General features: G+C 42.9%; 1 protein-coding gene across 14 annotated transcripts in view; it reads left to right on the top strand.

The window, feature by feature from the left end:
• The window catches only part of ACACA (acetyl-CoA carboxylase alpha), a 113,131-nt gene that overhangs the window by 23,727 nt on the left and 61,992 nt on the right, over nt 1-27,412 (top strand). For all 14 annotated transcript variants that reach the window (XM_090122715.1, XM_090122716.1, XM_090122717.1 and 11 more), the window contains 26 exons: nt 569-701; nt 1,282-1,420; nt 1,766-1,875; nt 2,329-2,410; nt 3,867-3,965; nt 4,560-4,666; nt 5,073-5,183; nt 5,505-5,714; nt 6,230-6,400; nt 7,965-8,126; nt 8,686-8,849; nt 9,632-9,782; nt 10,332-10,435; nt 10,709-10,790; nt 11,450-11,595; nt 12,481-12,631; nt 13,926-14,060; nt 14,929-15,075; nt 15,581-15,769; nt 16,346-16,446; nt 16,597-16,685; nt 17,438-17,562; nt 20,537-20,650; nt 21,989-22,102; nt 22,473-22,562; nt 23,020-23,138. In XM_090122715.1, the coding sequence (XP_089978841.1) occupies nt 569-701; nt 1,282-1,420; nt 1,766-1,875; nt 2,329-2,410; nt 3,867-3,965; nt 4,560-4,666; nt 5,073-5,183; nt 5,505-5,714; nt 6,230-6,400; nt 7,965-8,126; nt 8,686-8,849; nt 9,632-9,782; nt 10,332-10,435; nt 10,709-10,790; nt 11,450-11,595; nt 12,481-12,631; nt 13,926-14,060; nt 14,929-15,075; nt 15,581-15,769; nt 16,346-16,446; nt 16,597-16,685; nt 17,438-17,562; nt 20,537-20,650; nt 21,989-22,102; nt 22,473-22,562; nt 23,020-23,138 (3,345 nt within the window). The remainder of the gene's footprint in view (nt 1-568; nt 702-1,281; nt 1,421-1,765; nt 1,876-2,328; nt 2,411-3,866; nt 3,966-4,559; nt 4,667-5,072; nt 5,184-5,504; nt 5,715-6,229; nt 6,401-7,964; nt 8,127-8,685; nt 8,850-9,631; nt 9,783-10,331; nt 10,436-10,708; nt 10,791-11,449; nt 11,596-12,480; nt 12,632-13,925; nt 14,061-14,928; nt 15,076-15,580; nt 15,770-16,345; nt 16,447-16,596; nt 16,686-17,437; nt 17,563-20,536; nt 20,651-21,988; nt 22,103-22,472; nt 22,563-23,019; nt 23,139-27,412) is intronic.

The raw sequence follows: 27,412 nt of genomic DNA, 5'->3' as shown, positions 1-27,412 counted from the left end.
AGCTGATGAAGGCAGAGGATCCTGAGCCAACTCCAACTGAACACGCAGCCCCCAGGACCTGGCCTTGCTGCTGGGCACATCCTTGGGAAATGGTTGAAGTAACCAGGCACAGGGGTGGCGGGGCTCCTTGTTTTCACCTGAAGTGTATTTGCTGTGGTTCTCTAATAGGATTTCCTCATGGAATCTGACTTAGTACACTGTTTTACCAAAGCTAGAAAACTTTCTCATTTGTCAGCTCTCCTGGAAGACTGAGGAGTAGCATGGAGTGTGGTTTAACACAGTTGTTCTGTGATGGGCAGTGATGTGCAGTGAACACATTTTCACCTGTTCATGTACTGGCATGACTCGAATTCCCTCAGATGGGCTGACACGTGCTGAGATATAACTGCAGTGAATTGCAAAACGAGATCATGCTTGTAAAAGCTGCAAACTGGAAGTGGGGAATGTTCTGCTTGTCTTGGGGAATGTGGTCAAGGGGACAGGTAGAAATTACCATCATACTCTGCTCTATTTGTGTTCATCTACACTGCAGTGTTGCTTTTTCTCTGTGCCCCTCAAATCCCCTTAGGCCCAGCATGTCTGGTTTGCACCTCGTCAAGCAAGGCCGGGACAGGAAGAAAGTTGATGTGCAGCGGGATTTCACTGTGGCTTCTCCTGCAGAATTTGTTACTCGTTTTGGAGGGAACAGAGTTATTGAAAAGGTAAATTGCTGAAGTTCTGGGCTTTGGTGTATTGTATTCTTGTTCCCTTCTCTAGAGCTACGACTTCTCTTTATTCAATACTGCATATTGCAGATATCAAAATACTGAAATTCCTGAACTTACAAGTTGTATTTCTGCCTGTAGCCATTCTGTTTTAACTTTAAATGTGATAAATTGGTTTAGTTTAATGTGACAGAAAAAAAATCTGAATGAACCTCTGCTGATAGAGGAGGACTTACAGACAGATACAACAAATGCAGACTGGGCAAAGCACTGAGAATTTTATTTCAAAATACATAAACACATAATGATGAGATCTATTCAGGTAACAAAAGTTTTAGCAACTCGTTATGTCAGTTCTGAAGTGCCCCTCTGTTCTTTAATCCCAACAGAGCATAAGACATTAATATCTTCATGGTCAAGCAAGAGCTGATTCCTTATTGAGCTGAAAGCCAGCTAAGGAAACTGAACAACAAAAAAGGGGTTGAAAGAATCTGTGGAGAAAATGACTATTTTCATTATTGCTCAACGTTTCGTGCTATTTAGACTTCTGTCTCATCCCTGCATCTCACATGTGTAGGTCCTGATAGCCAACAATGGGATTGCAGCAGTGAAGTGCATGAGGTCGATCCGGCGCTGGTCCTATGAGATGTTCCGAAACGAGCGGGCAATCAGATTTGTTGTCATGGTGACTCCTGAGGACCTGAAAGCAAATGCAGGTGAGTGAAGGTGCACAGACCTCTGTGCCCAGGGGGATGCGAGAGGCTGAATGGACATCCGTCCATCCGTGCACCGTTCTGACCAGGAGCAGATTGAGAGCTTTGAGTAATTTTTGGAATGAACTTTTATTAAGTGCTTTAGAGACATTAAATTTAATTTTTCCTGTAGGTATTTTATTGTGTAGGAAATACTGTTGGATAATTGTAATTAATTTCTAGGATTGATGAGAAAGCAGTGTGGATACGGATGTTCAGATTTGCTTATGCTGTAGGTTTGGGAAGTTTTAGACCTAAGTACCATTTACCAGATCTGTGATCTAAATGTGACCTTTGTTGCATTTGCAGAGTACATTAAAATGGCAGATCACTACGTGCCAGTTCCAGGAGGACCAAACAACAACAACTATGCAAATGTGGAACTCATTCTTGATATTGCTAAACGCATTCCAGTGCAGGTGAGAAATGCCACAGTTTTCAAATCATGAGGTAGCACTAAGGAATCCCCTCTCCTCAAATAATGAATTGTATCTGGGAGAAAAGACAGGTTAAAGAAATGGAACTGACAAACCTATATTGGCACTAAGGACAGTGAATATTAGAATGTAGTCAGTTTCCCAGTGTGAATATCTGCAGGAGACAGAAGTTTCCCTTCACCCTTTCACTTCCCTACACTTAACTGCTCTTCAGCAGCTTCCTTCCGCAGCCTTCTTGGTCTTGTCTGCAAGATATAATCAATATTCAGACCCTTTAAATTAAGACTGAGCGTACTTCAGGAGCTTGGATGTTATGAGGCTGTTTTCCGTTCAGTGGAGAAAAGAAAGATGTAGAAGCATCTGCATGCTTTGTATTTCTGCTCATGTGCCTGTTTTGTTATAACAAAGAGTGAATTATGTTGTGTTCTTCTGCAGGCTGTATGGGCTGGCTGGGGCCATGCCTCTGAGAACCCAAAACTACCAGAACTTCTCCACAAAAACGGGATTGCTTTCATGGGTGAGCAGATGTACTTCTGACCAGATATCTGATGAGGTCTAGTCCTTATTTTAACATGGGTGGGTTTAATGAGAGAAAATCTGAGCCTGAAAGAGAGCCATGAGGTACTGTTTGCAAGTGCAAGATTGATGATCTGTTCTTTACAGTAGTCAGAGCAACAAAATATGCTGTCTAGCAGTGTAGTCTGTTTCCAGAAATTGAGGCTAATGAAACTGGATTGGAATAGACCCCAAGTTATGATAGAAGGCTTAGCTTAGTAAGGCCCTGGGTCTGGAAGATGAGAGAGTTACAGATTCTTTTCCATGAGGACTGTAGTAAGGGCTGTAAGCCTTTCTTTATCTCCTATTAAAAATAGAGGTGAGCAAAGTTAACTTCAGAAATTATCCATTTTTAGACATGCTGGACTTTTATGATAATATTTCCCACTGTTTCCTCTAAATGATGGTACAGCTCTTTGCAGATGGGAATGGGTAAGGTTTGGACATGTGCTGGGAAGTAATTGTTGTATGGGAGAAGTGGCAAGTTCTCCAGAATGTCTTTGAGTATTTTGAGATAAAAAATCAAAGAACATAGTGTTAAAGCAGAGGATATTTCTGCTGTCAGTTTAAAGAGAATGTTCATAGTTAAATTTTATTGAAGGAGTTTTTTGTAGACACTACATGAAGTTTGTGGTCTGTTAGCAGTGTAGTTAATTGAGTCCTGGAGGTGTTTGATGCAGTAAGTGTCATTTCCATATCTGAATATAGGGTAAGGTTTTGGACATGGTCTTTGTTTAAAACTAAAATTAGACTTGTGATAAAAGTCATGGTGTGAACATAACCTTTATCTTTGGGGCAGTTGTATTGTGTTCTGACTTCTAGCAGATCTGTAATAACTTGAGCCATAGCTGTGGAAATACTCTGAACCTTTGAAAAGGGGTGAATTTTAAATCTGCATTTTAATTCCAGCTTAAATCTCTTGCCAGTCATGTGCTACAGTCCCATATAAGCCATGTTTCTAGGAAAATCAGGGCACTGAATTACTGCTATTCCAATAGCATGTGATGTGCACACCTAATACCAGTCACCAGCACCTGCCATCTCTCTGAGAGCTGGCCCAGCTTGAAGAGAAACATGTGGACAGATAGTGGTGCCTGCAAGCTGAGTGTTCCAAGGCTTCTGTAACAAGCTGTTGTGATTTGTCTGTGGTTGCATTGCTGTAGTTACAATTGCCTTTTCTTCTTTCTTGGTCAAAGGTGCTCCAGTCTGCTTTTAAATTCCTGGCTGACACTGTTAATGCTTTTGGGTTTGATTTGGAAATATTGATTTATACCAGCTGGGTTGTGGCCTGCATCAGGCTTGCTGAGAGCTTTTATTTATTCCATGTGCATGGGATCCAAATCTAACCTGTAGGCTGTAGGCATTTCCCTAGAATTTGATACCACTTGTGACTCTTCCATTGCTTTTGCTCTTTGCAGGTCCACCAAGCCAAGCAATGTGGGCTTTAGGAGATAAAATTGCATCGTCAATAGTGGCTCAGACTGCTGGCATCCCAACTCTTCCTTGGAGTGGCAGTGGTAAGAAGGAAATTTCCCAGCGTATAAAGACCATTTTAATCTGTTTTTCTTCAACATGTCTAATCTTTAATAAGTATCTCTGCATAAAAAGATGATTGCATGTGTTTCATCTATTAATGGATTCAAACTTGTATTATCCAAGGCTTAGACAAAGTGACTGTGGTATTTGTGGATATGTCAGGCAAAATGTACAAGTTCCTTACCATGCTGTTAGTCTGGCAGTGCAGCTGTAGTATCTGGTATTTCTGCAGCCTTTACTTCTCTAGCATCTATCCAGTAATTCTGGAGCACACAGCCAATACTCTGCTTCTGTGAAAGCTCTGTACACTTTCAAAGACGGTAAATAACTGCCTGTTTCTCAGAATTACACAGGGTAAGTGGAGGACATAACTGTTGCTAGTTTCCCAATTAAAAATCTTTGCTCCCCAGACAACAGTAATAATCTGTTCATGCTCAGCATCCTCTCTTTTGTACGTGCTTCTAGGCTGGTTCCTCAAGGAACTGTTACAGCCCTTTGTTTCATCAGTGTCTGATGTATGAATTCTCACTGAGCCTTGCAGCAGAACAAGCTAGAAGGCTGTGCTTCTGTTTCAGGTCTTCGAGTAGATTGGCAAGAGAACGATCTTCAGAAGCGTATCCTGAATGTTCCTCAGGAACTGTATGAAAAAGGCTATGTGAAAGATGCAGACGACGGCCTGCGGGTAGGTGGCTGGGAGTTCAGAGCTGTTTGGAGCCTGCTGCATGCATACCTGGAGATTGTCTAGAGGATTAATTTATTTCTAATGGGAGAACAGACTAGGACTGGGCTGAGTCTTGGAAATTTGAAAGCAGCCTTTCACAAACTATCTTTGGGCCCAGCATGCAGAAATAGTGAGATTAGGAGAAAGAAATAAGAGCACTGCAGTGGCAGCAACTGTTCCCTTGCTTTTCTAACTACAGGAATCCTGCTGAAATAGCATATGTGGTTTCTGTCTTGTTCATGTCTAGTTTGCTAAACAGAGTCAAAAGATATGGGGACTTGGACATGAATCATTCATAAATAAAGATCTTTTCAACTTATTTCTGCTAACTTGTTATACTTACCCATGTTTTTCCCATCTTGATCAGGCTGCTGAGGAAGTTGGCTACCCTGTCATGATCAAGGCCTCTGAAGGAGGAGGAGGGAAAGGAATTAGGAAAGTTAATAATGCAGATGACTTCCCCAACCTATTTAGACAGGTAACTTTTCCATTGATTTATGCTGTCTTGTTCTAGATGTTCAGGTTGGGTGATTCTGAGAGCACTATATGGGAGATGTTCAGGAAATGAAGAAGCCACTATTGTAAGCCTTGTTTACCTTATGGATTATTTAGGAAAGCTGAGGTGGTTTTAACCTCATTGTAATTAAATGTAAGTGAGCACGGGTTGTTCTTAGTCATAAATGACCTGGGTAAATATTCAGGATACTTGTTACTCAAAAAATGAACTGGGGATGATTGTGATGAAGGCGGTTGCTTACAAAAAAATGATTTGTCCATTTATATGGTGTCTCTGCTATAGGTTCAGGCTGAAGTCCCAGGCTCTCCGATCTTTGTAATGAGGCTAGCCAAGCAGTCCCGCCACTTGGAGGTGCAGATCCTGGCAGACCAGTATGGCAATGCCATCTCTCTCTTTGGTCGGGATTGCTCTGTGCAACGCAGGCACCAGAAGATTATTGAAGAAGCACCTGCTTCTATAGCAACTTCAGTGGTGTTTGAGCACATGGAACAGGTGAGAGTGGTTTTGCAAGTTCTCTTTTTCATGTGAGACTCCAGGAGGAGCCAGGATTTTTTTATTTGTCACTGGCAATAATTGTGTATTGTTCAGTATGTAAAAAGAGCAGTGTAAGGTAATGTGTTGTGAACTGCTTTGTGTGCAACCACTGACATTTCCAAAACTGAGCCCACCATTTTTGAGCTCCACTGAAAACGCCTGCATCTCAAAAATGAGGGAGATGTGTTTTAAATGTGTAATGTCACATTAAAAGCGAGCAGGAGTTATATGAATTTTCTAATGCTGGCTGTTAAAAATACTCACTTCAACTCTGCCTTCTGTGAAACGAAATAACCTGGGAACCAAAACAAAGCCATGTGCTTTGCTTTGAGCAGCTTTGGGGCATGTTAGAAGATGTTGGATGTTTTAGAATGCCATCAAAAAAATTGTGAAGTGGGTAGGGTGGGTGAACAAGCCATAGAAGATTGAATGTGGGGTGTGGAAAACAAATACTCTTCTTTCCTGCATCCTAGTGTGCAGTGAAGCTTGCAAAAATGGTGGGGTATGTGAGTGCGGGCACTGTGGAATACCTCTACAGCCAGGATGGCAGCTTCTACTTTCTGGAGTTGAATCCCCGTCTTCAAGTGGAGCACCCCTGCACCGAGATGGTAGCTGATGTTAATCTTCCTGCAGCACAGCTCCAGGTGAGTCAGGACCCAATTCCTCCACTTCTGGAGGATTTCAGAAGTACTCAAATTGTGGTATGGTGTAGAAAGCTGAGCGTGAAAAACCTGTTCTGCTGAAGCCCTAGTGAAATTAAGGGGCCGGACTCTTGCTGAATCACTGCCAGGTTTCTGTGTTAAAACTGGATCACATACTAATGTTCAGCAGATGACTAGATCTTAATACTTAGAGAGGAAAGAGTGTAAGGCAACTATCAGCACTACCAAATATGGCCTATATCCTCACGTGCTGATAGGTGATATTTGACTCCTCCACTTCTCTTTCCAAGCCAAAACCATCTAATTAATAGAGCAACTTTGTTACTTTCCCAGTTTAGGATTTATCTTCTGTGGCTGGAGCAAATTTTTTTGTTCCAAAATATTCTTCCCCTTCTGTTCTGATTTGGAAAGCAAAGAGAAGTAATTTTCTAGTTGTTCCTCCTGAAATTCTTAGAGAAACCTTTAGTTATAAAAAAATGTGAAGCAGTAGAATAATAAAATATAAAGGTAAGAAAACTGGTTTAAGTAAAGTTGTGTGTAAAAACTCTGTCTTAACAGGCTTTAGACATGAGTAGTTCAACTTCAAGCCTTGAAATTATTTTGTCAAATGAATTGGCTTCTGAGGCTAGCAGAGCAATCAAATGCTGTGCCAGTTTGGAGCAGTGTGTTGCCCAGTCCACTGCCTCCAAGAGATAACAGTATTCCCAGAGTTTCTAATGACAAAGGGAGTGAAAAAAGAACAGACGATTGGTTTTTTCATCTTTCAGCAAGTTCAGCAGTTGTTTGAAGTTCAGGAAAGTGACTTTGGTCTTTTTAATTTTGATTAGCAGTTCTTGACTTCCAGGGAAATTGTTTCCACCTCTCCAAGTCCCTCACTAATAGCAGATGCTGCTTCTTCTTGGCTGAGGTCCCTGCTCTTCAAGTCTTTCTACAAAATAGGATTTGTGCCTAATAATTAGGCACTGGAATAGATGTGGCAAAGCAACCAAGAATTTGTCTTGATTTATTACTTTTTCAAGGGGAAATCATCACAGTGAGTGACATTTATGGCTTATGTGAACCAATAGGTTTTTTTGTTGTTGACCAGAACAGCTGGGAATTCAGTCCATAAGGCTCCAATCAGCAGCCAGTTCTGTAGGTTACTCTCTCTGCATTTTATAGTTACAGAATTCCTCAAAGGTTCCATACAACTGGTTAGGGGTCATCTGGCACCTCAGTATATTTTTATCAGGCTTAATTCAGGCCCATCCTTGGCTGACCTAGCAGCAACCAACCTTCTTTGAAGTCTTTCAGTCAACGGAAAATATTTGTTGAAAGTCATAAGGTGGATGTTACACTGAGTTCAGCTGTCTTGAGAAATATAAATGTAACAAGACATGTCAGAGGAGAGGGCTCACTTAGGAAAATAGGAATTTGTGTTTGTTGTATGAGAACTGCAACATTAGCTTCTGCAGAGAATTGGTGGCATTAATTCCTTAAAGAAAAGAGATGCTCTGTGAAGATAGCAACGTGTTTATTAGTGGCAAATTCTGTTTTTCCTCCTTAGATTGCCATGGGGATTCCACTCCACCGGATCAAGGATATCCGAGTGATGTACGGTGTTTCCCCATGGGGAGATGGATCTATTGATTTTGAGAATTCAGCCCATGTCCCCTGTCCACGTGGCCATGTTATTGCTGCACGTATCACCAGTGAGAATCCTGATGAGGTGAGTGTTTTAAATTCTGTAGTTTCTTATCATGCTATGATAACCTCAGCAAGTTCAATCTCTGCTGCTGTTCCTGGAAGGTTTTGGCAGCACCTTTAAAAGATTCTTCCCTTATCTTACTTAGCTGATGCTTCTGTACACTGTGGTTAGGCGCTAGAAGAACGTGGACTGACACAGGTGCACTGTACAGTATCTTCACCTCCATCTCCTCAACTTCCCAGAGTATAACAGATTTTATCTGTGCCTTAGGATTATAAATCCTCTTTATTGTGAGTTGGTTGTCCCCCAGGCACACTGTCATTATTAGCTGCCAAGGTGCTACTGACCTCACAAAAGCTAAGGTCTTCAGTTCCCTGTATTTTCTGAACTACAGCAGTTCCTGTGTTTCTGTGTTCTATAGACCTTAGCTGTTGCTTTGGCACTGAGAAGGCTCAGCTTAGCTGTGTATGCATCATGTTGCAGAGCAAAATGGTGCCCTTTACAATTCTGATTATTTCTCTAATTCTGGTTTATTTACTTTTTCTTTAGGATGTATAGCAATGTCTGTCTGTTTTTACAGGGATTTAAGCCCAGTTCTGGTACAGTCCAGGAACTGAATTTCCGCAGCAATAAGAATGTCTGGGGCTATTTCAGTGTTGCTGCTGCAGGAGGGCTTCATGAATTTGCTGATTCTCAGTTTGGTCACTGCTTCTCTTGGGGAGAGAATCGTGAAGAAGCCATCTCGTAAGTAGTCAGAAAAGTGGTAGAACCTTGGAAGTTGCTTATTTTGTTCCTCTTTATTTCAGAGTGCCATGGATGAAACTAGAACTCTTTAGTTCTGGTATTTTTAGTTCTGGTTTCCTTCTCACTTTTCCACATCATGGTCAGGCTCCTGATCCTGTCTTGCTTTGCTACTCCACTGCATTGCACCTTCGTTTCTCACTTTTTGATTATTTAGTTTATTTCCCTTCTGTTTCATTCCTGCCTTCTATGCCTGCTGCTGGGGTAAGATACCATTGTGTTGAAGTCCTTCTTTGAAAGCATTCAGGTGAAAGGCTTTTAAAAAGAAGAGCATTGTTAACTTGGCTCTGCCAATGCCCTATAAATAACTCTTCTTATGTGATGTGGGACATAAAAAGCTTATCATAAGACAGGACTGTTTGACCTGCCATCCATGCTATTTTTCATCCAGAGTATTTCCTCTCTTCCATTCTGTGTGGGATGGTGACTGTCTGTTATTGTTATGTGTACTTTTTGCATGCAGTAGGTGGTTAGATGTTGATAACAATGGAACTCCTGATCTCATAACTGGTGCTGGCTGAGTTTCTCTGGTTCACACTGACAGCAGACTGAAAAAAAATCAATATTCTTTCATTCCCAAGCATACCATATAGGATCTTGCTTGAGTGCACGTGTTCTTCTGCTGTTACCCTCAGACTAGTATTTTCCAGGCAACTCACGGGGAACTGTTTAGAGTTACTGGGTTGCACTGTATGGGATAGATAATGTTTTCTCTTCTCTTTCAGAAACATGGTGGTGGCTTTGAAGGAGCTGTCCATCCGAGGGGATTTCCGAACCACTGTTGAATACTTGATAAAACTGTTGGAAACAGAAAGCTTCCAGCAGAACCGCATTGACACTGGCTGGTTGGATCGGCTTATTGCTGAGAAAGTGCAGGTGCAGCTGTTTGCTTTCCAGGACTGGTTTGAAGACAGGGAGAGGAAGAGGGCAGAGTGGGGTGGAGAGAGAAAAGGAGAGAGTAGGAAAGCTTGGTTTTGGTTACAAAAAGATGAGTATTTAGGAGTACTTAATTTCCACTTAACACGTTGCAAATAAAGATTTTCACTAGGCTTGATTCTTATTTGTATCAAAATTCCAGGTCACCATCTTGTCAGGGAAAAGTGGTCTTAGAGTTGGCCGTTACGGCATCTTAATGTACATGAGAATTAAGGCTAGTATTTTACTATACTGCTTGGAATGGATGCTGATGGAAAGGCTCGAATATTGAGTCTCAGGATTTGATTCAGAAAGAACAAAGATCAAGTGGTTTTCTTTATAGAGGTGATTGCTTTTATACAGTATTTGGATATATGCTACAGCAGCTTAATTTTAGTGGAAGATTGGCCTTAAGCCAAAAATAGACCTGAGACCATTGGTTCTACAAGTGGATGTCTCGAACAGAGTGATGCTAAAGATGTAACTGTATTATGTACCCTTTCTTTCTAGGCTGAAAGGCCTGACACCATGCTAGGAGTGGTATGTGGAGCTCTTCATGTGGCTGACGTGAGCTTTCGAAACAGCGTCTCAAACTTCCTGCACTCTCTAGAAAGGTAAAATTGCTTGTCTGGTAGATAGATAGTAATTATTTTTGACTTGAAGTTTTGTTCAAATACAGTACAATCCAGAAATGCATGGAGCTTGTTATTTGTTGTCTGTTCTCTAATCCCAAGAAGCTGTTTATCTACTGGCCTAAGAAAACCGGCCTGCTCTGTCTCTGTTAGTGTTTTTTAAATCCTTGCATGCTTCTTTGAATCTTCTTGGGTCCCTGATAGTCATTTGGTGGTTTCTGGAAGGCAAATTTTGCTTTGTACTTCTCTTTCAAGGGGCCAAGTCCTGCCTGCTCATACCTTGCTAAACACTGTGGATGTGGAACTCATCTATGAGGGACGGAAATACGTGTTGAAGGTATGTTGTACAGCATAGGAAACTATCCTCATGTCATGTTAGCTGCAACTGTCTGTGTGCTGCTCTGGCTTAATCTTTGTAATTGCTAGAGTTAAATCTACATAAAATGTATATGCTCTGCTTTAGTGGGGTTAGGAAATCATGATCAAGATGATCACTTGTCACACATTTTTATTGTATTATCTCTGTGCATCTCTGTAAACATGTTAATTTTTCAGAATCAAGAGCCCCCTCTGCATGTGCTGAGAATATTAGACCAGAATTTTATGGGAGACCCACTGCCTTTTGGTTATCTGAAACTTTCAGTTGATGTTTCTGAATATTTAGATTCACTGTGTTGGGTGTTTCGCTCTGGTTTCATCAGCATGGTAGAATTCGTAGCAATTTTTCTCTTTACCATTGCTTTTTCTTTGCTATGAGCAAGAACAAACAAACAAAAAAACCCAAATTAGCATTAGGAATACTGTTTAAAGGTTGCAAAAGCAAGCATACAAGTTCTTTTCATGTTTTTTTTTCCAAGATGAGAACAAACATCTCTGTTCCACTTCTTTATTTGCCACCGTTGCAACTCTTGGAAATCTGTGTGTTTTGTGGCAACCAAAGCACTGTCAGTGCTGTGTCTCTCTCATGTGCTACCTCCTGTTCTTGTGGATCTGCAGGTGACCCGACAGTCTCCCAATTCCTACGTGGTCATCATGAACAGCTCTTGTGTGGAAGTTGATGTGCACCGACTGAGCGACGGAGGGCTGCTCCTATCTTATGATGGTAGCAGCTATACCACCTACATGAAAGAAGAAGTGGACAGGTAACAACTTGTAAAGATTATTGTATGACTTCTGTGTGTCAGTCCAGATTAGGTGTACTTCTAACCTTATGCTTCCTGATGAACAGCTGGAAATGGAACTCTCTCCTAGGAAGGGATTCCTAGATGTGTTATTATTGATGAGTTTGAAGGGGGAAGTTGCCTTCATCTGAAACGTGTGTCTGAGATGCATTCAGACCTTTCCTGTAAAAGTGCACCAACAGGGAGTCCATGTTCTCCTGCCCTTTTGGATTACATGTGGTCACCTGTAAGAGACCCAGTACTCTGACCATCCAGTTAGCTGAATTGATTTGCAGGTTGTTTAGGTGGGCTCAGATTCCCATTTCCCAAAGCTTCATGGTTTGTGATTTAAAACATTTGCTGGCTCAGATTCTTGTACACTGGATTAACTTTTCGAAAGGAGACTGGAGTGGCACTGGTATCCTTTCAGAGTGCTTTTATATATGCTGTCAGAACACAGTGATACCATAAGCTAACCACAATACATGAATGGTGAACTTGTGTTCAAGTGCAGACTGAAATCTCTACAATGCCTGCCAGGAGTTGCAGTGAGGTGAATGCCAGTCTTTTTCTCGGGTGACAATGATAGGGCTTGAGTCAACAGCCTCAAGTTGTGCTAAGGAAGGTTTAGATTGGATACCAGAAAGAATTTATTCACAGGAGAGGTAGTTAGGTGTTGTAACGGACTGCCCAGGGAAGTGGTAGCATTCTGCTACCAGGGAGCATTTAAGAGATGTGGACATGGTGTGTAGGGCCGTGATTTAGCAGTGGACTTGTCTTGTTAGGTGGATGGTTGGACTTGACGGTGCTGAAGGTCTTCTGCAACCTAAATGGTTCAGTGACTCTGTTCTACCTGTTATTTCCTAGGTATCGCATCACTATAGGTAACAAGACTTGTGTGTTTGAAAAGGAAAATGATCCTTCCATTCTGCGCTCACCTTCGGCTGGGAAGCTTATCCAGTATGTGGTGGAGGATGGGGGACACGTGTTTGCAGGCCAGTGCTTTGCAGAAATAGAGGTAAAAGTCTCAACTGTTGCTGAAGCTGTCTGGGCAGAAGCTGGGGAGAAAAAAAAGTTGAATGTTCTTGAACTGGAGAATGAGAATGAGCAATAATTCATAGTATTTCCATTCTAGATTTTATCTGTGTTTTAATTTGGACTAATTCAGGAATCAGCAAACGGAATAATTTGGTGGGGGATAATTTTTAACAGCTGAAATCTGAGCATTAATGACTTCATTAAGTGATAAGTAAAATTTCTCAGCAGTGAGACCACAGTTACTATCTTGCCATGGTGCCAAAGCAGAGTGTACCATGTCTTCTAACTACAGGGAAGAAGGCTTTCCTTTTGTAAACCACTACTTAGCTCTTAAGGAGAGTCAGAAGAGGTATATGCTAGTATTAAGTAACAAGTTAAGACTTCTCTGATCACCTGATCATTTATCAGATTGATCAGACAAATTAAGCTGAAAATAAGTGTCACTCCTGCCTTCTCCCTTGGAAGTTACTTAATGTTTAGAGAGGAGGAGGATGAAGAACAATTGCTGCATCATAGTGAGGAAAGCATGAAAGGTCGAGTAGGAGTGCATGGCTCTGAACAGATATGAAAGAGGGGAGGGTGTGTTGGCAGAGGGGCAATTAAACTAGTTGGGAAGATTGTGTAGGAGAAGAATATCAAGCCAGAGATCTGGATACTTTCATGTAAATGCTTTTATGCTGCAACAGAGCCATGTCTAAAGAGGCACCACCTACTCAATTCCTGTTTTCCCAGTTGTGCTATATGCTACAGCAGTAGTAAAACTAGACTGCCTTTCCCTAAACCTAACGCTTCTGCTGTAAAGGCAAGAACTTCTGTGGTTAAACTATGGGAGCATCTCTATTTGTGAATAGCAGACTGAGATTTGTGACCTCTAGAAGGTAATCCTAATTTCCTCTGCTAAGCACAAGTATCTTGCTTTTGATACTTTTGCTTTTGAGAGCGGCTCTTGCATTTCAAACCATGAGAGTGCAGCAGCTGCAATAATCTGTATCTGTTTTGTTTCCTGTGTTGGATGTAGGACCTTCTTAAATACCCATTGGTCCAAGCAGCTTCCTGCTGCACTGGTTTGCGTCCTGGTAATTTGTTCTACTATTTACTTAAGTTGGTAATCCATTCACAATGTATGTGCTTTTAGACTTTTGAGAAGGACTGAATGCAAAAGGTGCTCATGCAGGTTAGTTTGTCTATGGTAGGCTATTGGCTGCTAGTTCACAAAACTAGAACCATTTGTGGACTATTGAAGCTGAGTGTGTAACCTGTTTTCCTTGCTACAGGTGATGAAAATGGTGATGACACTAACAGCAGGAGAATCAGGCTGCATCCATTATGTCAAACGCCCTGGGGCAGTGTTGGATCCAGGCTGTGTGATTGCCAAACTCCAGCTGGATGATCCCAGCAGGGTTCAGCAGGTGAGAAGTTGCAGGAAGCACAGATTTTTGTGGTGTTTTAAATAGGGGAGCAATGCTGAGAGTGCTACAAGATGGTCCAGTGGGCTGAACGAGTTTTAGATTTGTGCACTGTATTGGAAACATCACCATAGTCTTTGTCTCGTGCTAAGTTGGACTCAGATTATCATGTGGTCCTCTGATTCAGGCAAAGCTTTTGTACCATCCTTGTTCTATTCTTACCTCAAAGCTATTGTGGGTACATTGCTGTATGTGATACTGGAGATTGGCCAGATCTTTCTATCTGCTTTGTTTGTCTGCATGCTTATTTTACTTCTTTTTTTATCACTTCTTTTTTTATCTTTTTTTACTTCTTTTTGGCCCTCTTTTGGAGGACAGGAATAGATATCCCAACTCCAAGACTGTCAGGCCCTGCAAATTGTAGCAAATCTGGATCTTTTTTAAGGTGAAAGGCAAACATGCATTTATTTAGGCCTTGTAGCCTGGGATGTAGCTGGTGGCAGTGGAAAAGTATTTATTGTAGAAATAGTAGAAAACTAGTAGAAATCTGAGAAGTTGCCATGCAGGGGGTGGAAAGTAATTGTCAGCATTGAACTTTTGGCTTTTCCTCTACTTTTTGTTGAAATATAAATGAACTGGAATGTATCTTAGAGAGAGGCTGGAGGCTTTTTTTGTGGGTGAACACAACCTGGAATTGCTGCAGATCCAGCTCATAACTTCTCTCTCTCTCTCTCTCACCATGAGCATTTTCCACTTCGGGAATTCTTCCAGGTTAATTCTGAGCCTCCAGCTGAGGATAACTGGAGGTTACTACCATGGCTGATGCCATATTGGAGGATTAGTGACATTGTGGTATTTGCTGTGTTTCCAGGCTGAACTGCACACAGGCACCTTGCCACAGATCCAGAGCACAGCACTTCGAGGCGAGAAACTCCATCGCATCTTCCATTATGTCCTGGATAACCTGGTCAACGTGATGAATGGGTACTGCCTGCCAGAGCCCTACTTTAGCAGCAAGGTACTAGTTACTTCTTAGCTCAGAGAGAGAGAGCAAATGTGCCAACTTTCCAGCCTTATGTTCAACAGAAAGAACATCACAGCCAGAGGACCAAGACTCAGGGCAGTACTGTGCTGCTAGTGCTGGCTGGCCTTGGTTTTCTTTATGTTTCCTGATAGCCAGTCTCAGCGGAGAGTAACATGGAAGAGTTCCATCTGTGGTACCCAAAAAGAGTGTAAGTTAGGAATTGAGCTTGAGCTTTACTGCTTGTGCCTGCAGCCTTATAAGCGTGAGCTACCTGCATAGCCAGCTGTGGTAGAAGTCTGCAGGAAGGGGGAATGAAGGTGAATCTGAGCAAGCTATTGGTGAAAGGTGGCACTGCAGCTACTCCAGTTCTCATGTTTAGTCCCTGTACTAGCTGTGTGATGCAGCAGTACTAGAGACCTCACTGAACAGCCTTTCCGTTTCTCCCTTCTTGCAGCTTATTTTTTTCCTTATGTTTGCCTGTATGCTGACTTGTCTCTAGGTGAAGGGCTGGGTTGAGCGACTAATGAAGACACTGAGAGATCCATCTTTGCCTCTGCTGGAACTTCAGGACATCATGACCAGTGTTTCTGGACGGATCCCACCCAATGTGGAGAAGTCCATCAAGAAGGAGATGGCCCAGTATGCCAGCAACATCACATCAGTGCTTTGCCAGTTTCCCAGCCAACAGGTGATCAACCACACTTGTATAAAGGGATCAAAATTGGCTTGTGTGGACATAAAGAGAGAAAATTCCTTTAAGTTAACTGGAGATCAGATGGACTTAAAAATGCATTTGAACACAAAATCTTTGTGATCAAAGATACTAATTGTATCACTTAAGCTTATTTGCTGCCTTTTCCTGTGCTGAAGGCTATGTGTTCTCTGCTCACTATAGCTTTGAACAGGCTAGCTTAAGAATTAGGAAGAGTATAATCATATTGATGGCCTTGTGGGCATTTATTTACTTGCTTTTTGGCTGGTACATATGCTACACTGCAATCTGTAGTGTCAACATAACCGTAAAAAGGAATGATTGCAACTAAGAAGGCCTGATGAAGGAGATGTTGAAAGATTTCCTTAGTATACAGTGTCATGCTTCAATTTTTGTATTGTCGTTAGGTCGTTATCTTCCTATGTTTGAGGCTCTGGCCTTTTCTGGAGTCTGCTAAAGCTCTGGTCTGGTTTGTCTGGAAGTTGTTACTAGTTGTCAACCAGATTGTCTCACCTTTGTTCAGGAGCTGTCATGAGACTTACTCTATTTCAGATTGCCAATATCTTGGATAGCCATGCAGCCACCTTGAACCGCAAATCAGAGCGTGAGGTCTTTTTCATGAACACTCAGAGTATTGTGCAGCTTGTACAGAGGTAAGCTGTTTTCAGGGGTGATCCCTAATTATTCCATTTCCCTTCTTTTTCCTCTTTTTTTTCCCAGTTTTCCTTTTCTATTTGAAAGTCCTGAGCCTGTTTGTCTTAAATCAGCCTTGAGCACTGGGTTTGATCTGTTTGCTTCCACAGGTACCGGAGTGGTATTCGGGGTCACATGAAAGCAGTGGTAATGGATTTGCTCCGTCAGTATCTGAAGGTGGAGACTCAGTTTCAGCATGGTGAGTCTCTATGCATATCAAGTGTTTGATTTCTGGAAAACCCATATTTGATTCAGGAGCTCTACATTTACCCTCCTCAAGAAAGAAGAGTCCATGAGGCTGAGTCACTTGGATTTTCTTTCCAAGGTCTCTCAGATTCCTTTTTTTTTTTTTTTTTTTTTTTTTTTGTAGAGGAAAATACCTGCTGTGAAATAACACAGAGGTTTTTTCAGCTTTCGTAAGAGCAAACTTCAAACCCTCAGCTTGACTCACAATTGAAATAAATGTATTGCATTACTGTGTCCAGGCAGAAGGTGGCAATGATGCACTGGCTGTTTTTGAGGCTCTAGTTCTCACAGGTAGTTAGATTCAGTTAGATTCTGTTATACTTTTTTCTCCTGCCACTATTCCTACAGTAATGTTACTGCAGATTCACTTCCACTTCAATTTGCTGATGGTAGAGGATGGTGCAAGTCTTTTTTCTATTTTTTTCTATTTTTATTCTGTTCTTTTGAATGAAAGAGGCAGCTCATCATTCCCCTCTTCGTACTACTCACAGGGGAGGTATTTGGTTTTTGGGCTGTTTTAATAAGAATGGGATGCTTTAAATTTTCTGTTGAGGGCAGATGTGTGGGGGGGAATGCTTTCATCCCAGAACTGGTTGTGTAGATTATGCAAAATGTGAAAAATATATGTGGGGAAAAAAAAAAATAGGCACATCTAGTCACATGTGTTCCATGTCAGGCTGAAAAAATGTGCATTTCTGATTGCAGGTCACTATGACAAGTGTGTCTTTGCCCTTCGGGAAGAGAATAAAAGCGACATGAATGCTGTATTGAACTACATCTTCTCACATGCTCAGGTCACCAAGAAGAACCTGCTTGTCACAATGCTCATTGTAAGTTGTCTGTTTATTCTCTAGGAATTTGCTTCTCCTTGTAATTGTATGTTTGATGCTTTGAAAGGTACTGAATTGACAGCTCTCATCCTTAAAGATGCTAACTTTCTAGCTTCTGAAGCAGCAGCAGCAGCAATGTGGAATTTCTTCAAGTTCTCTTCTTGGTGAATGGCATTAGCCTGTATTGACATTCTAGAGTGGATTCACTTTCTCTTGATGAGCCATGTTTGATCTCATAGGCTTAGCAGTTACTGTCTTACCTTCTTCCTGACTATAGGCTCAGAGTGTCTCATGGCAGATAGGCTGCAGTGTGTTCTGACCAGCTGCACTCTGGGCTGTGTGGTAGGATCTGGCTGGGACCCATCATCTCAGCACAAAGCTGGTCACTCCAGGCAAGGTGTCTGACCCTTGGGATGCTATGTGTGGCTGTCCAGGGGGCTTGGGAAGGGATGGTGAGTCTCCTGACACGGATTCTAGCTTAGAAACACACAGAAATCGTTATGCTGGAATCAACATCCATGTTCTTCTGGCTTGCTTGCTGGCTTGTGAAAATCTCCATTCTTATTAACCTCCGCTGCTCTCTAATGGGTAACTCCCCCATTAAATTACATTTGCAGGAAAAATAAATAGAAAGCCAGCAATTGAGTCCTGCTTCTCTTGTTCTGTTTCCTGAAAAGCCTCAGAAAATCCTTCCTCCACATACGGCTTTGAAGCAGAGTGAATATCCACATTCCTCGGGGCAGGATGAATTTAGCTACAGTGTGATTTCCAGCACAGACTAGAGTTAGGTATACTGCTTGTTAAGAGGCTAATTACAATACTACCCCCCCCCCAGCTCCCCTCCTTCTCTTTTTTCCTTTTTAAAATAATAAAACATGGTCTGTTACAGCGAAAAGTATTTCCAAAGTAGCCATCCACAAAATTACTCTCAAAAGCATAGAAAGGGTCATAATTGTCCTAGTCAGAGGCTGGGTTTCTTAAATTCTAATTTGTAAGATATAAGGAGCCTGGCATTCTTTCTTTCTGGCTTTCCTTTTTCCCTTTTTTTTCCTTTCCTTTTTGGTGTGTGGTGTGATTGTAAGTAACGCTTGCCTTAAGAATCTCATTATTTGAACACGGAGCCATATTTCCTCTGAGAATTCTGGAGTAGCTTTGAGCCGGGGCTGTTCATTTCTCAAGTAATCATGCTGGCGTGATGGAGAGAGAAAATGGCAGCTGTTCGCAGCTCAGGCCTTCAATTTTCTTCAGAGTCCAGTCACTCAAGTGTGTAATTACACGGGGGTGCCGGGGAGGCGTTAAGGCCTTGTCAGAGAGCTGGTTTGAGGCTTTGCTCACTGCCTTTGCCAATCAGTGCAGGCAAAAGCCAGCTACCTGCTTTATTTTGTTGTTGTCATCCTGATTATTTCGTGCTAAAATAGGACTGGAACTTTTTGTCTAGATGTTCACCTCCATGCAAGCCATGTCTTAGAGATGGAGTCTTGCTGTGTCTTCGGGTTGGTAGGCAGAATGTCTGTCTGAGGGAGCGAGGAGCATGCTGGGAGCCAGGAAGAGCAGAAGATGAAAAACCACCTGAGCTTTCCTTTGTCTTTTGTGCGTGCTCTCAGCACTGTCAGATATTTCATCTCAGGTAAAGGCCAACATCCCAGTTTGAAACATACTGGGGAGACCTTCCTGCACACGGCAGGGGAACGGCTGAGTACTTCTGTGTGGCCTCTGCTGGGCCCTCACGTGGACAGCGTGCTGGGGACTGCTCACATCAGGTGGGTGTCAGAGGCTTAAGAAGGGCAGCATACCTCTGAGCACCGAGGAAGGAACTGCTCTGCTGAATTACAGTTCACTCTGTTAACTGATAGACCATCATTCGTCTCCCCCCTGCCTCACATCACTCCTCATGTCTGAGGGCCCCCTGGCACATCTGGTAATGGTGGTGGAGGCTGTGGTGTTCTTTGGGTTGCCAGGCCATTTGTGTGCGATGGTGAAGCTGTCCTCCAAGGGCAGATGTCATGTCAGAACACCTTGATGTTATGTTGCTGTTATTGATGTATCCCTAGGAATCCATTATTAACAAGAGGCTCTGAGGATGGTTTTAGTAATGGTGTTATGCTGCCATCATTCACCTTTTTAGCTAGCAGGCGTTTAAGGCAGGATGGGAACTACTCCATCTTTCATGTATTTGATGAAATATAGCGCGATTTGAAGCTGTGTATTCATTTTATGTACTTAACTGACTGCTGTATGCACATCCTAGCTGTAACTGGGCCACAGCACCTGTGTTTGATGCTGTGCTGCTGTCCTGAGTGCTGCTGGGTTTTTCTTGCTTTGTAGCAGCACCCAGGCATTCAGACCTCAAGTACAACGAAGGCAGCTCTGAAATTATTCACTGTGTTTTCACACATTGGTCTGTAGTGATGAGATTCACAGAACTTTCTTTGGAAATAGTCACTGGAGTGTTTGCTGGCCCTGGATGACAACCTAATGAGTTGCTCACTTAGGTTTTGTTTTTTAGTATGATTTTAGTTTTGATCTTTGTCCCTGAGAGGTGTATGGCATCCTGGGGATGGCATCATGCTGGCGTGGGTTCAGAACTGTGTGAGGAGGCTGGCTAGTTAGCTGTAGCTAGTTAGCACCTGGCATAAGCTGTTATTTATTATTTAGTTTGTGGAACTTGTATTATTTTGATTGTTGATTGTTTGGGTTTTTTTTTTTTTTTTTTTTGCTTTGATAAACCTGCCAGGGAAATTAACCTGCAGCACAAAGGTTTTTCTTTTTATATATTTTTTAATATATATGAACTTACTGGAAGTCTAATACTTCAACCTTTGATGGCACAGAATTATAGAATAATTCAGACAGAAACCTCTGTGGGCCAGCATCAGAGAACATATGTGTAGACATGTTGTGTTTAAACCCCTTGGTGGGAGGAAGGAGGATGGTTTTCTCTGTTTCCGATGTTTTCAGCTCTCTCTGTTTGCAGGACCAGCTCTGTGGCCGTGACCCCACCCTGACAGATGAGCTGATCAATATTCTGACGGAGCTGACCCAGCTCAGCAAGACAACCAATGCCAAAGTGGCTCTGCGGGCACGGCAGGTGAGGAGCACTCCTGCAGCTGGGCTCAGCCACCAATCACATCAGTGGGTTCCCAGCCACTGCATTTTAAGTTAGGACCACATTCCTCTGTCCGTTTATCCAAAAGTGTTGTCTGACCTAAAAAGGAATGACTAATTTGTGTGTTAAGGGAAGACAAAATCCATGGTCAGCATGGTTTCTTCTGGCTTTGTAGCCTGTGCACCTGCCAAGCACGGGCTGCCTGGAACAGGCAGCAAACAGCTGGGGTGTGTTGTCTGGGTTCAGCAGCTGCCCTACAACTGGGAATCAGTTTGGGCAGAGAACAGTGAGAGAAATTTACATGAGAATCAGATGTTCCGAAGGAATTATTATTATTGCAATGAATATGTTGGTGCTTTCTTTTTTTTTTTAATATAGTTTTTTTTTTTTTTTTAGCTTTTGAGTTACTCTTGTTAATCTAATTTGAAAATAATTGGAAAAACTTTTGTCATTTCCAAGAGTGCAAGATAGTAATTTGGATGTCAGACATCCACCTGTATATTATTGTGAGCTTCCTCATTAGCAGTGAGTGTGTAGCCAGGGAGGAGTGAGAGGGCATAATCACTTCACACCAGGGCTGACCCCACAGTCTGATCACTTCTCTCACTCCACAGTCCCCATCTCCATTCTAAAAGTCTTCAGCAGGGAAGCTGACACTATGGGGATCTCTCCTTTTATTTCAGTGCTTGACTGTGGAAAATGAATGTGGTGTTTGAAGCTGCTCAGTGACCTTATGTTTCCTTCAGGATTGTGTTTGTGTCCTTGAACCATTCAGAGTTATTGAACCTCTCAGCAGCATGCTGGGGATAGTGCTGCAGTCCTTGTGGATGTCTTTATGTTGCTCCTTCACTTCATTTTCCCCTGCAAGCTGCTTCCCCTTCCCATCTCCGTACCCTTCATGTTGGGCATTTAATACTTGGCACCAGCAGCTCTGCCTGCTCTGCTCAGAAGCTGTGCGAGGCGGTCTCCAGCGCTGGCCTCCCCACAGCTGCTGCCTGCCAGATCTGCTTTCCAATTAACAGCCGGTCAGGCAATCCCCAGGACTAACAGCTCTGCAGTGCTAAATCACATGCACTGATGGAACTTGATTGAAGCCGTTCCTTTTCTCCATGGGGAATTGCCAATAATACAAACCGAGCGGATACACAAATGAGGCTGGGGAGGGGAGGGAGTTTGCAGCATCACCCAGGTGCCACCGAATTCACAGGAGAAGCCTTTTCTTGGATGGAGCGGAATATTGCTGCCTTGGAGTTACGGCCTCCTGCCTGTGGCCCAGCAGAGCTCCCTTCACCCACACACTTTGTGTTTGCTGTTTGCCAGGTTCTCATTGCTTCCCATTTGCCGTCCTATGAGCTGCGTCACAACCAGGTGGAGTCCATCTTCCTGTCTGCCATTGACATGTACGGACACCAGTTCTGCATTGAGAACCTGCAGGTATCTGCCAAACTCTTCTTGGTTCCCCGCTTCCTCCTCACTGAGCTTAAGGTTGCTGCTTTAAAAGTCATGTGTGATCCCAAGTTCCTCGTGGCTTTAAATTGTATCAGCCTGGTTCCTAACTTCCCCCTCTGTTTGCTTCCATTACTATGCTGACACCATGTAATATGAAAACATCCTAGTCCTTGTGGAATGGCAGAAAAAGCAAGCTAATAGAACTAGTCAGCCAACCAACCAGGATTGGTTTTTGGTTTTTTTTTTGGAGGGGGTAGTTTGGTTTTCTTTGTTTGTTTGTTTTGTTTTGTTTTTGCCTACTTGTGTTTGCAAGACAGGGAGTTCTATTTTAACTTCTTCATGTAATCTCTTCTAGAAACTCATTTTGTCAGAGACATCCATCTTTGATGTGCTACCCAACTTTTTCTACCACAGTAACCAGGTGGTGAGAATGGCAGCTTTAGAGGTAAGTTTTTGCCCAATGAAAAAACAAGTACTTATAATTTTAATTTAATTTTTAATCAGTGTTACCCTGCAGGGTTGGGAGCTGCAGGTTGTGTGAGATTTGGCGTGGTTGGAGTCCGGCATTGAACAGCATTAACATTCATAGTTGGCTGAAGTTTCAGATGCAAATTATCTTCTCTGCTTGAAGAAGACTTGCATGGTGAAGGGATGGAAGGTGAAGCTGCTGTCAGAGGATGCGGTCGGCCCACCTTGTAACTTGTGGTTGCTTGCCACCAGAGTGGCCTTTCTCAAATAACGATATTTTAATCCTTCTAGTTGAATTAGATTTTCATCTTTATATTCATCTGAAGGTAACTGTATTGTCTCTAATATTTTTATGATCTCTCTTGATCCGTCCTTTGTCTTTTTCCTCTTTGTGCCTCCTTAGCACATCAGCTGATGGGTTTCTCTTTAACCAGGTGTACGTTCGAAGGGCGTACATTGCCTACGAGCTGAACAGCGTCCAGCACCGCCAGCTGAAGGACAACACCTGCGTGGTGGAGTTCCAGTTCATGCTGCCCACCTCCCACCCAAACAGGTCAGATCATGCATTCAGGTGCCTTTGGAGTCAGGGATTGGTGAGGGACTTGCTATCTTGGCACAGAAATCTCACAGTGGAACTTGCAGAGAAATGGATAATCCCAGTGCATCAAATAAGCACAAATTTTTTAGGCTAAAACCTTACATTACCCAGTTCTTTCTACTAAATTATTTAAATCCTCAAGAGCTATGGGCACTAGTTCTAGCAATTTGGATTCATTTAAATATGTTGCAGTTTTCATGTGTTCCAATTTTTAGTTCAGCATGTGTAGTAACTTTCCTCTACAAAATTGGTTCTGGCAGAATCTTGAGCTTTCTGAAACATGCAGGTCCAGACAGAAAGAACAATTGGGATCTTTCCTCTTGCTGCATTGCTCCCTCGCCAGCTTTTTGTAACTCTTTGTGGTTGGTTGTGCTTTTAAACCTGGCTTTATCAATGTGGTTATACCTCTTATAGAATTAGGACGAGCAGCCTTTGTTTGTTTGAGGAGATGTGGATGCAAATGTAGATGTGTTTTATGCAGAAGCATTAGAGTTTTGAAATACCTTGGTTTTTAGTCAGTGTTTTTCAGAATGTATTTCTCATGATGACTGAATCTTAAAGTTGCAACCAAAAGCACCAACCATACCCTGCTCTGCCCTATGAAGGGGTCACGTCTTCTAGAGTGTGCAGAGGGTATTTTAGGAAAAGCTTTGATTTTTTTCAGAACTTCTTCAGCATCTGTCAGGCCAGTTGATCGCAGAGGTCTTCCTCATGAGGGTGCTTTGGGCAGAATGTGGTTTTGTCCCAGGCTGTGGAGCATGCTGGAGCTGAGGTGCAGTGATGCTCCATGGCCGCCGGGTGCCACTGTTGATCTGTGCTGGGTGGCTGTGTGGTACAGGTGCTATTTTCCTCCTTTGTTTCCAAGCATCTTTTTCCTTATTTTATTTTTGGTAGAGCTGGGCAATGGGGTCCAGTCTCGCTTCATTGAGAATCCATCAGTACATTTTATGAAATGGTTTTCAGAATCTGGTTTGCTAGAAATGAATGGCTGTCCTCAACAAGCAGCACAAAACATTCATGATACAAATGGGACATGCATTTGGTCTCATCTGTTTCCTACATTTCTAGAATGTTTGTAAATAATTGCATACTATTTTTGGTACTTCTTAACAATACTCCTCCCCTGCAGTCCCTCATTCTCTATTTCCTCTCTTTGCTAGCCTGTCACCTCTGCTTGTGGGTTGTGTAGGCTGCCCACGCTGACCACTGTGCTGGTACTGTGTGCTAGCATAGTTGGACAAGGTCAGCTGGGAGATGAGAACTGTTACCTGCCTGGGGAACAGCTTCTTTGTCCTGAAATCTCCTCTCCCCTCTATTGTGAATTTGCTGGAGCAATGTTCTGAAGCTGTATGCTGCTTTTCAACAGTCAGCACTGCGGATGGTTGAGTGGAAATGCATTGCATTCCTTGTGCAGAGGCAAGCAGACTTTGGGGACAAATTCACTGCTGGCATAGGCAGGTTCTGTTCCTTCGAGTGCACCTCCATCTGTTGGTGCTGAATTTTGCTCCTGTTGCTTAATGCAGCTGTTTGCAGTGCATACTGCCTTGTGCAGCTATTGTGTGGCTGAAGTGCAACAGATAACAGCGTATGGATACCTGGGGAATTAAATTAGCACAGAATGTACAGATTTAAGCTACCCATAGAAGCAGGCCTTATGTTAATCCTGGGACACAGAGCAATGAAATCTCCAAACTCTCTGCCACTGTCTTGCTTAAGTCTTTGTTGTTTCTGACTGTGTTCCGAGACCCTCATACCTTCTTCTCTATCTTTAGCATGGACAGATGGAATAAGGGACAAATCCCAAAGCCATTGTATCCCAGCTCAGTAAATGTCCCTGAGACTCTGCAGGGTTGGGTCCTGCTCAAGCAGAAATGGGTACTACAGGACCCAAAGACAGCATTCTTTTTTGAAGCTGTTTTTTGCAATGCAACACATTTTCTAACACGTGATCAGATAGTTGTAAACCCTGGTCCCTTTTTTGACTGATTTCTTTTACTGGAGAAAATATTTATGCAGAGAAAATTGCAAACTGATAGGGCTATGGGATACTTAAATTTTTTGCCATTAGTACTTACCCCTGATACACCTTTACTTAATTGCAACTCAATCCCACCCGCTACTTCTGGTGGTCACAGGAGGCACTCAGACTTTGTATTTATGGCCACTGAATGATTGCCATCAGCTGCCCCCAGTAAAACTTTACATGGAAACAGGAAAGAAAAACTTAATTCTGAATATCAAAATCATGGAAATGCAACCCGCTCCTGGTGGGTTTTGTGGGCAGATTTAGGAATTATTTGTTTAAATTAATAGAAAACATCCTGTTGTAAGAATCCCCACTGATCTTAATTGCAAGGGTAAGGCGTAGGGAGAAAAACTTATAATTGAAACCATAGAGGGCTGTATAGATCAAGCCCAGCATTCCTCCTTGCCCAGTGCAAGCCAGACGAGGAGCACGGTGCAACCATCTGCTGCCTTTTGCAATAAATGGAGCCTCTCAGCCCTCTCCAAGTAGAGAGCATTGCAGTAATTGGATCTGGAGGAAGCAATCCAAGGGCACCTCCGGGATGCAGCAGGGTGCTGCAAGCACGTGCCTGTGTGCACAGCCCCTTGTGTTCGGATCACCTGCCTCTTTCTGTTGCCTCCAATCCCGGTGAGAAAAGCTGTGAGAATGAAATGAGCCCTGATCTGAGATGCTCTCTGCCTCCCTCTTGTTCAGTCTGCCCTGCTGAGATGGGAAGCTGGTGGGATATTGCCTGGTGTTTAGAGGTTTGGTTTCCTTTGTGAGAATGGCGAGCTGGGTGACAGATACTGAAAGGCTTTCTTAGGTGTTCAGCACACGAAACAGCGCTCACCTGTGCTTGGCTTAAAAATGTTCGAAGAAACATTGTGTGTCTGGTATAAGAGGAGAGAGAGGGAATTACAATGCTTTTTCAACAGTGCTTTTGTCCCATGTGCCACGCACGTGGCCTTGAAATGTCGTGGAGAATCTCAAACCAGGACGAGGTTGGGAGGTGGGAGCGATGGAAGGTTTTAGTGGCGCAGGTTTCCTCTGGATGCACTGCAAGCCACCAAGGACTTCAAGATTTGACAGTTGTCTTACTTAGCTTTAAAGCAAGTTTTACTTGGCAGTTCAAATGGGCTGCTAACTCTGATTGTATTTGGAGTTGAGAATGCACACAACTCAGCAAACGCGCATACAAGCAGATGCCTTAAGTTTGTCTGAATCCCTTCCTGGAACTGCCTTCTGTTGTCCTTGATGCTTCTGAGAGTGGAATTTGGGTCTAGTCATTGGTTGTCTTGTATTTCCAAGCGTCTCAGCATCAATGTCTCAACTATCTTGTGCCTGTTTTTGCCCAGTATCTCCTCTTTTTGTGCTTGTGGATGTTTGTTGGCACCTTCCTTGGACTCCGGTGTTGCTGATTTCAAAGCTTAAGAGTGATGCATGTTTCTTGGAGCTGTCTCTTGATGTTTTGTCATCTATGGAGTACTTTGGTTGTTCTTTTTGTCAGCCTCTTCCTTAGCTTACAGGTTGAAACCATTTTGAAAGCTGGAAGCCAAATTTTACATTGATGTTTCCAAACAGTGGTTTTTATAGAAGGATCAAGAGCCCAAACTGGCGTACATTTAGAGCAGAGCTTTAAGTACCTTCCCACTAGCCTGTCTCATCATTTTACAATGACACAGTCAGGAGATCTGAATTTCTAACAATATGAACATCTTTCCTGTGGCCTGAAATAGCTGTTAGAACAGCCTCTTGTTTCAGCCATTGGATTCCTTGTGTAGAATGAGCTGCTCTGCCGTGGGCCGAGCGCACAGCCCAAAATGTGCCATCAGCAGCCTGAGGTCCCCTCTGTGCTGCAGGAGAGTGGCTGCTGCCGGGAGGGAGGGGGGAATGATTCCAGGACACCTGTAAATCCCCGCAGCCTCGTGCTGAGGGTTTGATGTTAATTAGACAGCAGGCAGCAGTAATGGGTTGCAGTTCCCTTGGCTTGGCTGTTTCAGAAAGGGCGAAATTTTCCAGCAGAGGAAAGAAGGGGCTGTTGAAGGGGCAGCAAACTGAATGGAACGATGATAATTTTATGCAAATTGGACTTCAGTAGCAGATTCAGCTTGGCTGAATCACAGAGGGAGCAGAAGAATAAGGAAAGAAAGAGGGAGAGGAAAAACCCAATCAAAATGTATGGTTTGAGGCATGTTTCACAGCCTTCTGTTTAGATTCTTCTACA

Source organism: Phasianus colchicus, chromosome 21 (genome assembly GCF_987193195.1).
Source record: "Phasianus colchicus chromosome 21, bPhaCol1.hap1.1, whole genome shotgun sequence".
NCBI classification, from domain to species: domain Eukaryota; kingdom Metazoa; phylum Chordata; class Aves; order Galliformes; family Phasianidae; genus Phasianus; species Phasianus colchicus.
This window is presented reverse-complemented; position numbering and strand designations above follow the sequence as displayed.